This window comes from Budorcas taxicolor, chromosome 2 (genome assembly GCF_023091745.1).
Source record: "Budorcas taxicolor isolate Tak-1 chromosome 2, Takin1.1, whole genome shotgun sequence".
Taxonomy (NCBI): Eukaryota; Metazoa; Chordata; class Mammalia; order Artiodactyla; family Bovidae; genus Budorcas; species Budorcas taxicolor.
The window spans coordinates 8,257,034-8,272,752 of NC_068911.1; the positions used below are offsets into that span (position 1 = coordinate 8,257,034).

A 15,719-nucleotide genomic window follows, 5' to 3' on the forward strand; every position below is an offset into this window, starting at 1 on the left:
TCGAAGTCCAATGCCTTGCAGTCCTCCCGTCAGGTCTTTCCGGTTGTGTCTGGTTCTCGTCTGTGCCTTTCAAAGTGCTGGCCCCTCTTCACCTGCGACTGAATGGCTCTCAGAGAAGAGAAATCTTCCTTTCAAGCCTCTGATGAACACTGCAGACCTAACGCCACTGTGCTCTCCAGAGCGCAGTACCCTCTGATCAGCCCAGGGAGCAGGCTACTTGAACTGCAGGGACAGACTTCAGAGCTGGAAATGGCCTGCTTGTCAGGAAAATAAAGCTGAGGAGCTCTTTCTCCTTCTCTTTCCTGCTGTGACCTTGGGTCAAGTGGCCTGTTTTCTCAGCAAGACCTGATAACCTTGCTAATCGTGAAAGGAGCCAGTGCAAACGGCCCTGTTTGAGGCTCTGAAAGAGAGGTCGCCCCATGAGCTGCTTAACCTCCCGAGCTCGGGTTTGGGATTAGCCACCTCTGATAGACGCAGCAGGTGTTGTGCGGGCCTTGGTTCATCCGAAACCCAAAGACTCCTTCTAGAGAAACCTTGTGCATAAGCTGCATGTAAGAGGAATACTGACTCCATCACCCATGGGGGTCGTGACAAGTCTGGTTGAGGAAGTGCTTCTAAGAAGTGCTTGCTCAGGACTTCCTCAGTGGGCCAGTGGTTAAGACTCAGAGTTCCCAATGCAGGGGCATGGGTTAGATGCCTGGTCAGAGAGCTAAGATTCTGCGTGCCACACAGCTTGGCAAAAAAAAAAAAAAAAAAAACTGCTTTCGCTAAACCTGGGACTGATAAGACTCTGGGTCTTGAACCCCCGTTTCTGATTTCACTCTGACACCTACTTGTCCTGCCAGCTCCCTGAGTCTCAGCAATGACACCTCTCTTCGTTTTGTTCTTTCTCCAGGTCAGCGCTTATTTGGGGAGACCATCCTCGGACTCACCCAAGGCTCTGTCTCCGACCTCCTTGCTCGCCCCAAGCCCTGGCACAAGCTCAGTCTGAAGGGACGGGAGCCCTTTGTCCGGATGCAGCTGTGGCTGAATGACCCCAACAACGTGGAGAAGCTGATGGACATGAAACGGATGGAAAAGAAAGGTAACTTCCCGCCCCCGCCCCAGCCCGTTGCTTTCTCATTTATAAACCCACTGTTGCTGATGAGGGACACTGATCTTCACACTGAGCTGATGAGGGACACTGATCAATGACCAAGGAGCTGTAAGGCAGGGTGCAGGATATTTTGACAGTCCTCTGCAGATGAGTACCTAAAAGGACTGAAGAGATTTGTGTTTTTTTCTGCCTCAAGACCTGAACCCAAAGACATTTAGCATCGAAGGGCACTTTGATAATTCCTCAGTTGCCCTGGTGGCCAGTGTAGCTTTCTCTTCGAGAGAGTATAAGGCCACTTGGTGTTGGTTCTTTTGTTTTGCTGGGTGGGTGGGGTATTGCAGCATTTCATTGCACATGCACCATCACGGCAGGGCTTCCACATATTATCCTTTCGAAGAGATCGTTCAAAAATGCATTTGTAGGGCTTCCCTCATGGCTCAGTGGCAAAGAATCCACCTACCAGTACTGGAGACAAGCATTCGATCTCTGATCTGGGATGATCCCACGTGCAATGGAGCAACTAAGCCCGTACACCACAACTATCGAGCCTGTGCTCTAGAAGCCGGGAGCCGCAACTACTGAGCCCAAGGGCCACAACTACTGAAACCGAAGCGCGCTATAGCCTCTGCTCCGGAACAAGAGAAGCCACCACAATGGGAAGCTTGCGCACCTGGAGAGTAGCCCCCACTCACTGAAACTAGAGAAAGACACCACAGCAGAAACAAAGACCCAGCACAGGCAAAAATAAATAGATAAAATTATTTAAAAAAAAAAAAAAGATTAGCAAAAAGTATCCTATGAGAGCGTTATGAAGTTTACAGTGAGATGCTTTTTTTTTTTTTTTTAATGCATTTATAAATAAGAAAACTAGCTCAGAGAAGTTAGCTGTCTCCATGAAGGCTGCCTACCTGGAGGATGGCAGAGCAAGTTCCTGTAGAACAGACATCTCTCTTGCTGTTATATTCTCCAGGCCTATAGAGGGTATGGCATCCCAGAGGGCTGAGAGCAGCTCCTTTCTCCAGACCCATCGAACCCCCCTCGATGCTGAGCGCAGTCTACAAATCCGAAGGGGTCTCCTTGACGACAGAAAGGAACTCCTGCCCCATTTCATGGCTCACACTCCACATGCCGCCCCTCGAAAGGGACAGTCCTGGGTCGCCTGTAATGTGGCGACCAGGTGTGGAGAGTGGGCACCCGCTGCTGGTCTGGCTGCAGGAAGCTGTGGCCCTGCCCATCAGTGTCTGCAGGGGACCTCACTGGAGAGTGGGCATCACGACCACCCGTGGGACTGTGCCGGCCCCATGCCTAGCATGCCTGAGCTGGGTGATCATGGGGGAACCCAGGCTCCTACCCCCTGAACTCACCTCCAGCTGAAGCACCTCTGTCCTCACCAACCAGGAAAGGGCTCCAAGAAGACATGAGAATCTCTGGTGCTGGCTCTATGGAGCTGGGCTCCAAGAAGACGCAAGAGCCTCTGGTGCCAGTCCTCATGTGACCGTAGAGGTTGCAGTTCCTAAGTGCCTCCTGTCTCCAGACACTGTGCTGAGACCTCATTCGGCCCACATCACTCCATCTCGTACAGATGTTGTTATCCAGGAAACATGAGGCTCCGGCATTATGAGACTTGTCTGATTTCAAGTTGATGTAAGCAAGAACCCCAGACTCTTGAGAGCCCCTTGAACAGTAAGGAGATCAAACCAGTCAATCCTAACAGAAATCAACCCTGAATATTCATTAGAAGGACTATGCTGAAGCTCCAATACTTTGGCCACCTGATGGGAATAGCTGACTCATTAGAAAAGACCCTGATAATGGGAAAGATTGAAGGCGGAGGAGAAGGGGACGACGGAAGATGAGAGGGGTAGATGGCATCACTGACATGAGTCTGAGCAAACTCTGGGAGATGGTGAAGGACAAGGAAGCCTGGCGTGCTACAGCCCATGGGGCCACAAAGAGTCAGACACGACTGAGCGACTGAACAGCAACAAAACTTGGGCTGTCAGGCTTCACAGCCAGTGCCCTCAGATTGTCCTGCTGCCCTGTGCCGAGTGCCAGCTATACCGGGACCACAAGCCTGCACATTGGCTTCCATTCCAGCCAGGGCCATCCGGTGGACTCCTGTTCTACCTGTCCTCAATGGCCAGCCAAGGCCCTGCCACAGGCTGCAGCCATGGGCCAAGCTCCAGAGGCTTGGTGCTGTGTCACCCGCCCCAACAAAAACTTTTTCATTTTTTGTTCTGGGAAATTTCAGACATAAATGTAGAGAGAATGGTATCATGAATCCAGTATATCCGTTTCGCGGTTTTAGCAACTCACCAGTGCTTGCCTAGGCAGCTTTAAAGCTGTGTGCCCTCTGTCAGAAGGCAACGCCCTCCTGATGGCCACCTCCTGAGCACAAGTCCTGGGCCCACCGCTCCCTGCTGTGCCCCTCCCTTCTGGGCCAGCAGAGCAGACGGGCACCCCCAGACAGATCTCCAGGGGCCTCCTTAGCCGCCACCCATCTCCTGCACAGGCTCTTGGCGCCACCTTGTGTCACAGAAGAGTTACTGTTCCACTGGGCCCAGGCCCCTCTGCATCCCAAAGTCCCTAAGCAGCTGGGCCCTCTGTCTCTCACCCTAGCGGGGCTGCTCACGGACCAGCCCCAGCAGGAGGCATCTGACCCCTCAGACACAACAGTGGGTGACCCTGTGCCCAGCACTTCCTGTGATTTCCATAGACTGTCAGTCACCCGCCCAACTCGAGGGGTCTGGCGGAACAGACCAGGCCCGTTTCTTTCTGGCCTCTGACTCTTATCACATTTATTTTGGGAGGAGATTTGTCTCTCCATTGTCTGAGTTCTAATCATAGAATGACACCTTAAGTAACTCCCTAGCCTAAGTTCCTGCATCTGTAAAATGAAGAGAATACATTCCAGCTGTAAGGATTAGAATGTACCTAGTATAACAACCAGCGCATTGAAGTGCTCAGTAATGAGAGTTATTAAAATAATTTGTATCCCTTTAAGATACGTGAAAATAAGTTGTGCCCCCCATCTAAGCTAGGTTAAACATTCTGCGCCAGGCGGTGCAGGCTGCAGGGTTCCCTTGGAAGCCCTGCTCCCTCCTCTTCCATGGAGCTCTGCTGCTTCTCCCTTCATCGCAGTCTTTCACTGCTCTCCTTTCTTTCTTGTAAACCCCTCTCTCTGCTCTAGTCTGCCCTCTGCTTTCTGTTCCCTTCATGAGACAGCCCTGAACCAACCTGTTCACATAGTTCCAAGCACATGCACGCAAACACGCACACAGCCTCAGCCAGCTGGAGGGCTGGGCCGCCCTCCCTGAAGGCTACTGAGGGGCCCTGACAGTCCTCTGTGACACTGCAGACCTGAGTGTCAGTGCTGCTGAAGCTCCCAGGCTTCCTGTGGCGCCCGTGAACGCAGCCCAGCCCTGCTCCTGCACCCTGACCAGGGGGTGGGGGCTCTAGCCACCATCTGGCCAGGTGGGACGGGCACAGGGCTGCCCAGAACAGACTTAGGGCAACCTCAGTTCTGACACTTGCTAGCCGTGTGACCTCCGGCAAATCACTGAACTTCTCTAGGCTTCAGCTTTCCTATCTGTAAACAGGGATGTCACTGGTCTCTCTCCCATAGCATAACTATGAAGAGTAGGTGACAGATGTTAGCCGCTGATGCTGCTACTGCTGCTGCTGACAGACACTGCTCTCCAGACCACTCCATACGGTCTCAATTTAATAACACTTTTTCATATTCCACTGGGACTTCCCAGGTTACACTAGTGGTAAAGAACCCGCCTGCCAATGCAGGAGACTTGGATTCGATCCCTGGGTTGGGAAGATGCCCTGGAGAAGGAAATAGCAACCCACTCCAGTATTCTTGCCTGGAAAATCCCATGAACAGAGGAGCCTAGTGGGCTGCAGTCCTCGGGGTCCCAAACTCAGACATAACAGCGCATGCACACACACACACTCATATCCCATCAGTTTAAGGAAATGGCAACCCACTCCAGTATCCTTGCCTGGAAAATCTCATGGACAGAGGAGCCTGGTGGACTGCAGTCCATGGGGTCGCAGAGTCGGGCACGACTGAGCGACTAACACTAACACAAACACTAAGGAGTTTTCAGACCATATTCCAAATTCACTAGAATGACCTCTGTGGAGGATTCATTTGATCAAGAAATCCAAACAGTTCTTAACCTGAAGCATACTGATTAAAACCACATAACCTCAGAGAGGAGCAGACGAAGCACAGACAGCCCTGGTACAGCAGATAACTCAGAACCCAGGCGTCACCCCATTTGCCTTGCAGCCCACTCTGCACACCCTCAGGTGACAGTCGCACCCGAGTCCCTGAGCCTGCTCTTAGCCGGCTCCGCACCGCTGCTCCTAACCCTTACTCCACAGTGAAGACATGAACAGCTAGGTCCACCCCTCACCTCCCCCCAGCCGCTGTGCCTTCTGGGGCGGGCTGAGAGATCCTAAGCTCTGCTCCAGCCACTCCTCCATTCCTGGATCAGGCCCCACCTCCTCCAAGATCTGAAAGTCCTACAGGCTTTCTCAGAGCTCCTGCTCTTCTCCGTCCCCCAACTTCTCGCTCACTCCCTACATTTTTTCAAGACTGCAGCCCATGGATCACTGCTTTCCTCCAAGCCCACGTGCTGCCTCATCCAGGGGAATGTTATGACCCCTCTGACCTGTCCAGCACCCGAACCGCAAGGAGTGTGACCCCCTCAACCCTCAGTTCCCCAAATTTCATCATCACCCATAACTGCTCTGTCTCTCCAAGCTTAAATTCAGGTGCCTCCTCACTGATCCGTCCATCTTTCCACATTTGTCTGTTCATCCCAGTGGCCCCTGACGGCCTCCCGAGCTGGGATAGCCCCTCCCAGGCTCCCCCTGAGCAGCGCACCCTCTCCTGCTCTCTCTCCTTCCCCAGACCCCCTGAGCCCCACTGGCTGCAGCGCTCTATCACACACCTCTCCACTCTTCACCCTTCTGCAAACCCCGGCCTGGGGGCGGCGTCCTGCCCGTCTTCACACAGAATCATCCTTGGCACCTGGGCCCCACAAGGGGTGGTGCCGCCTCAGATCCCTTTCTCCCGTTGCAGCAGGGTCCTCTGTGCTTCTCCCCGCCCCCACCATCCCTCCCCTCCACCCCCACCACCGTCTCCCACCTGCCTCTCTACAAGACTCTGTTCCCAGCTCTTCAGAGCTGCCTTTCCTCGTGCCTTCGTACTTCATGAAGAAAACCAAGGCCATCAACCCTCCCCACCTCAGTCCCTATAAGAGCGTTTGGGTGTCCACCCCCATTTCCCTCCCTCCCTCCCGCCCGCTCCTGGCCCATCTCACACACCCCACTTGGAACACCAGCTCTCTGTCTCCCCGCCTCTCAGCTCCCTCTCATCTTTAAAGGCCCACCGTCAACCCTGGACTTCCCTTCCAGAAGCCATCCCATGTCTCACTCTTCCTTTACAGTTCAGCTTCTTAGAATAGTAACTCCTGCCCACTACCTCCATTCTCTCATCTCCTGTTCACTGTTAGGCCCACTGCGGTCTGGCTTCTCTCACAACTCCGCTCTATCTGCTCACCACGGTCTCCAGTTTCGCCCTAATCACTAGCACCAGGACATCCTGGATCCATGTCGGATTTTGCTTCTGTAGCACTGACTCGGGGACCCCCCCTCCCCACTCGTCCCTTCCTCACCACCATCTCCTGGTTGGCCTCCCGTCCCTCTGCGTCCTTCACGGCCGCTGCTTCCTGCTTATCCTCTGCATATGAGTGTTTCCAGGATTCCTTCTCTGCCCTTCTCTGTCCGTCAGTTCATCAGGGTCACTGACTTTCCTACAAGTTCTATTCTAGTGGTCCCAGGTTCCTCTCTCTGGCTTAGACCATTCTTCTGAGCTTCACACCTGTCCTTCTAACTGCTACAGACCATCTCGTTGTGGATGACCCAGAGAGCCCTCAGACTCCACGTTTCCAAGATGACCCCTCATCTTCTCCCCTTAATCTGTTCCTCCCACGGTACCCAGTCCAGAGACACCAGCGCCCCCTTCACCTCCCATGCCTGAGGCCAGGGAGCTGTCCCCAGCTCCGTCTGCTCGGGTCCCTCACTGAGTCGGTCCCCAAGCCCCATCAGTTGTGCCCCTCACAGTGAGACCATCCGTGTGCTTTTCTCCAGCCCTGTCACCATTGCCTTTGTCTACATCTCGAGCCTCCTTCCCTCCCCACTGAGCATCTTCCCTCCAGTCCTTCCCTCTCCGTCCGTCCTCCAAGCCACTGCCAGGGCAGCCTTTCAGAAACAGAGAGCTCATCACTTCATTCCCTTTATTGAATCTCTGTGTCTCTTCCCCCTGCTTTCAAGATAAAGTCCAAACTTGGAGCCTCCCCTGGTCCCCCATCTCTCCAGCTTTAGGTCCAGCATCTCCACCCCGCCTCCCCCACATGCACCCACACGACACCCTCTGACCGTCCTGTTTCCTACCTGTGTCTCTGCACACGCTATTCCTGCTTTCTGGAGTGGCCTCCTGCTGTCTGCTATCTCACTGCCAGTTTTTTTCTGCTTAATCCCTCTTTGTCCTTCAAGATGCAATTCAAACATCATGTCCCCTGGTTGCCTCCCCCGTGCCCTCCCCAGGCAGGGCTGAGTACTCCCCCTCAGAGCCCCCCTCCATGGGGTGCCTGCGTGCCCTCCCTTATCACACCCCGCCGGGGTCAACTCTCTATATAGCTGTCGGTGTCCCCACTGAACCCTGAGTCACGCAGGGACACACAGGGACCTCCCGTTAGAGCAGAGCAGGTCCTTGATGAGTGTGTGTTGGGTTTCAGAACGGTTCTAGTCCAGGTGTTTTGAGATGCTCTCAGAAGAGCAGGGAGCTGCCACGACCCATGCAGAAGTAGCCAGGAGTGGATGGTGTGCCGTGGAGCTGGGGTGTTGGGCGGCCTGGGCGGGTCTCCCCGCTGGGCCCGCCCCTCAGTCTGACGTCTCTCCCTCCCTCAGCCTACATGAAGCGGCGGCACAGCTCGGTCAGCGACAGCCAGCCCTGCGAGCCCCCGTCCGTTGGCATCGACTACAGCCAGGGCGCCAGCCCCCAGCCCCAGCACCAGCTGAAGAAACCCCGAGTAGTGCTGGCCCCCGAAGAGAAAGAAGCTCTGAAAAGAGCATATCAGCAAAAGCCATACCCGTCACCAAAAACCATCGAAGAACTTGCCACCCAGCTCAACTTGAAAACCAGCACTGTCATCAACTGGTTCCACAATTACAGGTACGGTCCTGCTCTCAGCCCAGTCAGTCACAGCTCTGCAGGAGTGCACGTCCAGCCCTCAGGAAGAGACCAGCCATTCACTGTGCATGGGAGGGCATTCTGGGGGCTGAGGAGTTGGTATTCAGTCAGTTGGGTGGCTTTTTCTTTGTATTGGCCTTTTAAACTCCCAAAGATGGACAGTCGTACAGGTAGAGACAATCCATGTCTTCTGTAACCAGAAAAAGTCTCCTCTGAGTGCCATCAGTCAAAAGGTAGAGTGTATGGGACTTCCCTGGCGGTCCAGTGGTTAAGACTCTGTGCTTTCAGTGCAGGGAGTGCAGGTTCAATTCCTGGTTGGGGAACTAAGATCCCACATGTTATGCAGCATGACCAAAAAAAAAAAAGAAAAGTTGAAAGAAAAGGGGAGAGTGTAGTCATTCTTGGTTCGACAACAGTGAGCGTGTATCTAGTGATTTTCTTATGCTTTCTCAAGGTCTTTTCTAGTGGTGTTTTCCAAATTAGTTTGATTCATTTTGTAATTAAATAAATGAAATAGTATGAGACCCTTTCTCTTGGGAAAGTCATGAGTTCTTGAAGATTTACTGATCACCTACTCGGTGCACAGACACTGAGCTATGGGTTTTAACTAGCACGGTATCACTTGATCCTCACAACTATAGAAGATACAGTCCTGACCACATTTTATGGATGAGAACATAAAGCTCAGAGGGGTTAACGAACTTACCTGAGCAGGGAAGGGCCCAGCATACTCCTGCAGAAAAGGGCACAGGGTAAAATGTTTGGATTTGATAATGGAAATCCACTGACAGGTAATGAATTGTTGATCACCCATATAACCAAGACTCCCTGCTGCTAGAAACAGAGAATTCTCAGTGGTCTGATGGAGAATCAGGCCCACTGAATGCCGTATACATGGCCATCTCAATCACTGGTTCCTGTCAGAACATCATTTTCTCTCTGGCTCAACAGAACGGGATAGGTGCTCCTGGTGATACCAAGGTGACAGGTGCTCGTGGAGAGCCAGTGTAGGTAAGCAGCAGGCAACAGAAGATCACAGACAGCCAGGGGCTAGAGGGAGGAGTTGTGTCTCAAAGTGGGCCCTGCCTTATCAGATAGACTCTGCTGGAATTTCTGACAGGGCCCAGCGAAACTTCCAGGTTCTGAACAAACTGGAAAATGCTTAAATATTAGATGGGAGCCAAAATAATACCTTTATCACCAATGAAGGCTATGTGTGAGAACCAAATAGAGCTACTGCTGCCACTGCTTAGTCAGTTCAGTCGTGTCTGACTCTGTGCGACCCCACTGACTATACCCTGCCAGGCGCCTCTGTCCATGGGACTCTCCCAAGAGTACTGGAGTAGGTTGCCATGCTCTCCCCAAGGGGATCTTCCCAACCCAGGGATTGAACCCGGGTCTCCTGCATTGCAGGCAGATTCTTTACCACTGAGCCACCAGGGAAGCCCAATAGACTTGCTACCTGACTCTTAAAACCAGGCCAGTTTATCCATCAAGGCAGCACTGGCCCCAGGCAGGCCTCACCATGTGTGGGCTAGCTCCCAAGAAGACAAAGAAAGTACATGAGCTGAGCACAACCAGCTTATTCACTCCTAAATTTACCGATCAGATAAAACCAGAGGCAGAGCGAGGTCAGCAGTTACAAGAGTGGCGCTCCCTCTACACGGAAGGAAACTTCAAGAGCAGTGAACAAGTACAGTGAAGGCGAGTGAATGGAAACGTGGGCAGAGGTTCCCCAGAGCCTCTCCTTGCCAGGTGTTATGCAATCCTGTTTTCACTTTCCAGACACAGAGGTGCATTTGAATGTGCACTTTCGAGTCTTCTTCAAGTCACATCCAATTTAATGAAGTATCCTAACCCTGGACAGGAGGGGCATGAAGCTGTAGATTGCTGAAAATCTGGGTAAAGGAGCTGTCAGTCATACAAAGCATCCCCGCCCTGCCGGGAGCCACCTTTTCCCCAGATCCCCCTGCAGGCCTCAGTTGAGAGGCAGTCACTGCCTCCTGGCCAGGGCACACACTCTCCAGGTTTCCCAGCTGGCCTCCTGACCCCTATGGAAATGCCATCACATGATGGTCAGCTGGTCATTGTGGAGATGCCTGATTTGAGCATTTAAACAAATCCAACTATAGAGAAGGCGGAGATGGGAAGAAGAGCCATGGAACCTCAAAGCTTAGTCATGAGCTCAGATCCAGACCTAGAGTAGATGGATGCTCAATAAATGCTGTCAAATACACTCCACAACAAAGCAGGCTGGTAAGTCAAGTGGTAGAACCAAGGGCAGAGATCAGTCTCAGCTGCAGAAATCTGGATAAATATCCTAGAAGAGGTATGATGTGTGCAGGGTATTGAAAGAACTGAACTAGAGAAGAATTTTATAAGTCACAGAACAGGTTGGTAAAAAGTGGCATCAGGTCACTAGGAATGGCATAAAGCCCAAAGAACTGAAGTCCCTCACCTAAGGCCACCCAAAGGAAAAGTGCAGAGATTCCAGCTGAGCCGGCGCTCTCTCCACAGCTTCAGCTCTTGCCTTAAATGCTCAGGACAGACCAGCTCCCCTGGTAGGTCCCATAGCACTTCACGTAAGGATGAGCATACAGCAGCACTCAGCACACAGGGGCTGAATGTGTTTAATTCCTAAACAAGAAAGCCGTTTCTTTCTTTTTTGTTTATTGTTTATTTGTCTGGGGCTGGGCTGGGCCTTCGTCGTAGTGCGCAGGCTCTTTGTTGCTGTCTGTGAGCTTTCTCTGGTGGTGTGTGCTCTCTAGTGTGCCTGGGCTTCAGTAGTTGTAGCACAGGGGGCTGGTTGCCCTACAGCATATGAGATCTTAGTTCTTGGACCAGGGATCAAACCTGTGTCCACCTGCTTTGGCAGGCAGATTCTTAACCACTGGAGCACCAGGGAAATCCCTTCTTTTTTTTTTCAAGATATTTTTATTACGTGGTAGTAAGGATTTTTTTATAAAGATTAGAAATATAGGAAAACCTAAAACCATCTAGTAAAAATAGCTCTATTTGACTATATGAGAGCAGAAAATGACAGGATTAAAGATATCACAAAGTCCCAAAACAAACACAGCAGACTGGGAAAAAGTGAATATTTTGCAATACATGTAATAAAGTGTTCCTTTGTCCATTTTTATAGGAATTGATTTTTAAAATCCTACTGAACAATTAGTAAAGAATATGAATAGGCATTTCATAGGAAAAGAGACAGCCACTGCTAATATATGAAAAAATGATCAATTAATTAATAGTTTAGAAATCTAAAATAAAAACATTCTACTTTTTTGTTACCACTTGGCAAATCTTTGAAAGTGTCCTAGTATCTGGTGAAGATGCAGAAAAGTGGCAGAAATATAGTATTTGTAGGGGAGTGGATTATTACTAATAATTTAGAAAGTAATTTTACAGTTTCTATTAAAATTAAATAAGCACAGATCTTTTGGCCCAGCCATCTCACTTTTGAGATTTTTATCCTAGAGAAATAATACACCAATTTTTAAGGACCTGTGATCAAAAAGGCAGTTTCTTAGGTTCTTTCCACAGGAGTTAAACAGAAGTTGATTTCATTTCTTCTGCACCACTCGAACCCTTAGGGAGTAAATGCTTGGGGTTGATTTTTACCCCCATCAAAAAATAAACAAAACTTTACTTCCTCTTCTTTTCTCTAAGGCCATCAGAAGCATTCTAAGGTGACCATTTACCCAGGAACACCAGAACAACATAGCCCAGGACACCTGGTCTCCTGGAGAACAGGTCCACCCAGCAGAAACTCTTCCAAGCCCTAAAAGCCACGGCATCCTGTCAGCCTCGCATGACTTGTCTGAAAACCAGATCTGCTTCTGGGACCTGGTCTTTCTAGACCAAAAGATAATCTTCCTCAGGGACACAGGGTCTAGTCTAGGCTGAGAAGCGTGATGCCTCTTATCTGCTAAGCACATAACATGTGCCAGTCCGTGAGCCAAGAACTTTATAGATGTTATTTCATATTTCCTCCCACCTGCAGTCAAATTCAGAGCTGCCAGCCCCATTTTACACATCATACATGTAAATGTTTAAACATCATACATGTCATTCTAGCCAGTGAGGGTCACAGCCTCGATCCCAGGTCGTGGACATAAAGTTGTCTCTCCTGGTCCCTCAGCCCTTCTGTCTCAGCCTTAGCACTTATAACAAGGACTTTGTCATTCAGAAGGCGCTGGGTGGTAAAAACAGAAAAATAGTTCCTTTTTATTTGGTCTACTTTGTGTCCTGTATTTAATATTTCATCATGGTGATCTAGTGGTTAAGACCCGATCCCGCCACTGCAAGGGGGCTTGGGTTCTGTCCCTGATTGGGAAACTAAGATCCCACATGCCGTGCGGCATAACCAAAAAGAAAAAACAACAACCAAAAAACCCAACATTTAGTAATAACATCTCTGCAAGGAAGACACTATTCTCCATACTTTTCTGATAAGAAAACTGAAGCACAGAAAGCTTAATGAATTTGTCCAAGTTTTGTAGCTAGTAATGACAAGCCAGATTTCAAACCCAGGTTTGCCTGGTTCCAAAAAGCCTATGCTCCATTCTGGGCCAGGCTGCCCCTGGGACTTCCGGTTAGTCCATGATGGACCTGTGGCCTGGATAAGACCAAACCCTTAGCTGCCCATCTAGCCTTCCCCACCCAGGGTGGAATGGGATTGAGTGTTCACCCTAGTGAGTATTTTTTAGCTGTTAAGGCGCTTGAAGTCCAGCAAAGTGCAGGTTCATCCTCCTAGCAAAGTGCCCAGGGATCTGTTGATGGGAATTACCATTTCACAGGCTCCCAAAGTAGCCCCCAGGAAGGAGGAAAGTCTTCCATTACCTCCTGGGAACTTCTTGGGGGCCTTCAGGACCTCCCTCTGCAGCTTTGGCTCAGGGATCATCTTCAGGACAAGGGTCAAAGTTCACCCTTTGTATGGAGCAAAAAATTGTGTAGCAGATAACCATGACCTGACTTGTGATATACTGGACTAAACTATAGCCGAATTCTGCCTGGCTCCAACCTCCCTACATCCAGCACAGGACCTGGCATACCATGGGTTCTCAAAAAATGTCACCTTTATTGAGTTATACACACTGCAGAAAATATCTTCACGCATGCCTGACCCCAGGGCTTTCTGCAGGCCCAGTTTCTGTAAGACACTGGACTTGGTGCTAATTTCCCTGAAGATGCTTTTCCACTGACAATTGGCTTGTGATCAGAGGTTTTTAGGAAGAAACACCTAGAGAGACTTCTGATCGAACCCAGTACTGTGAGCACGATAGGAAGAGAAATTCTGACACAAAACAAAATATTTAACAAAAGCCCTTTCATGACATCACCAAGGGCTCCAAAACAGGGAAGGGCTGGGCCCTTCTGTAGCTGTTTCCTTCGGACCTGACAAAGTAGTGAAGCACACTTTCCACTGTAGGCTGTAAAGTAAAGTAAATGTAGCTCAGTCGTGTCCGACTCTGCGACTCCATGGACTGTAGCCTACCAGGTTCCTCCGTCCATGGGATTTTCCAGGCAAAAATACTGGAGTGGGGTGCCATATCCTTCTCCAGGAGATCTTCCCAACCCAGGGTTCGAACCCAGGTCTCCCGCATTGTAGGCAGACACTTTACCATCTGAGCCACCGGGGAAGTCTGAACTTGTAGGCTGAACTCAGCTTAATTAAAACATGGTGGATGTGTTGGAGCACATATTTGGCCTCCCTCCTGATTGGTCAAAAGCTACCCTTCCTTGGTCGTCTTTTAGAGGACGGAATTAGTTGAAATTTAATCACACAAATTGATAGAATCCCACCTCAGCCTTGACCAGAGACTCTGACCTGTGGCTCAGAGCTGGACACTGAAGATTTTCACTTTGGGCACTATCTAATAATTGGTTCTCTCTCAGGAAGTCCAGAGGGGGAGGCGATGGTTACCATTCATACTTTATCTCCTTGTATGAATTCATTTGGCCTTATGGCTGTACACCAAGCACCAGTGCTAGGTGTGGGTATGCAAAGAATGGGGCCTTGCCATGCCACTAATGTTGGCGGGCCATCCTAGTGAAGAGGGGACTAGCATTCCAACCAAAGGACAGGTTACTCAGAGGCCCCAGGCCTGGGAAACTTTAAGCTGGGAGGGTTGCTGGCTCCTGCCTGGGGAGAATGGGGTGGCTGTAAAGAGGGGCTCCACTCTGGGGGCCGCAGGAGCCTGAGCGGCTGTCAGGCCGGTGGGAGTGAGATGTCGGGCAGTGGGCGGAGATGGCAAGAGGCCTGGGCCGCGAGGGAAGGGACACGGGGCACCCATGCACAGAGGTCCCCTGACGGCGCCCGCACTGCTTGTATCTCGTAGGTCTCGGATCCGCAGAGAACTGTTCATTGAGGAGATTCAGGCCGGGAGCCAGGGCCAGGCCGGGGCCAGCGATTCGCCGTCGGCCCGGAGCGGCCGGGCCGCACCCAGCTCAGAGGGCGACAGCTGCGACGGCGTGGAGGCCTCCGAGGGCCCGGGCGCCGCGGACGCCGAAGAGTCGGGCGGCCCCGCGGCCGCCGCCAAGTCTCAGGGAGGGCCGGCCGAGACGGCCGCGGCCCCGGAGGAGCGGGAGGAGGCGCCGCGGCCGGCGGAGAAGGCAGAGCCGCCGGCCTCGGGGACCCCGGTCCCGGACGCCGCCGCCGCCGCCGCCGACGAGGGCCGGCCCCGGGCGCCGCCGCCGCCGCCACCACCCGAGGGTCCCGCGGACGGCCCGGGGCCCGTGCCAAACCCCGCCGCCGCCGCCGCCGCCGCCGCGCCCGCGGCCGGGGAGGACGCCGCTACCTCAGCCGCCCCGCCGGGCGAGGGCCCCTGCCGGGCCCGGGACGGCGCCGACAGGAGTTCCGCTTTGCCAAGCACCAGCGCGCCCGCGGCCGTCCGCCGGCCCAGCTCGCTGCAGAGCCTCTTCGGCCTCCCGGAGGCGGTGGGCGCCAGGGACTCGCGAGACAACCCCCTGAGGAAGAAGAAGGCCGCGAACTTGAACAGCATAATCCACCGCCTGGAGAAGGCTGCCAGCCGCGAGGAGCCCATCGAATGGGAGTTCTGAGAGGGCGCCGCCCGCCCGCCCGGCGCACCGCGCCGGGCCGAGTCCGGCCGGGCCGGGCCGGGCCAAGCCTGACCGGGCCGGGCCGAGTCTGGCCGAGCTGGGCCGAGTCGAACCGAGTGTGGCCGAGCTGGGTCGAACCGGGCCGGGCAGAGGGGCGGGCGCCGACTCCGCGGCCGGGACCGTGTTGCGCACTTAACCGCCCTGCGGGCCACAGGGCAAAATCGCCATAGGCCAAGGTGCATATAGAAATCAAAAGGAGCATTAAGCCCAATCTATGTCGTG

The 15,719-nt window shown here is 52.4% G+C and overlaps 1 protein-coding gene across 1 annotated transcript in view; it reads left to right on the top strand.

Moving 5' to 3' along the window:
- The window catches only part of CUX1 (cut like homeobox 1), a 324,659-nt gene extending 309,222 nt beyond the window's left edge, over window positions 1-15,437 (top strand). The window contains exons 22-24 of the mRNA XM_052662088.1: window positions 896-1,084; window positions 8,087-8,351; window positions 14,717-15,437. Coding sequence (XP_052518048.1) covers window positions 896-1,084; window positions 8,087-8,351; window positions 14,717-15,437 — 1,175 coding nt within the window. The remainder of the gene's footprint in view (window positions 1-895; window positions 1,085-8,086; window positions 8,352-14,716) is intronic.
- Window positions 15,438-15,719: the final 282 nt, after the last annotated feature.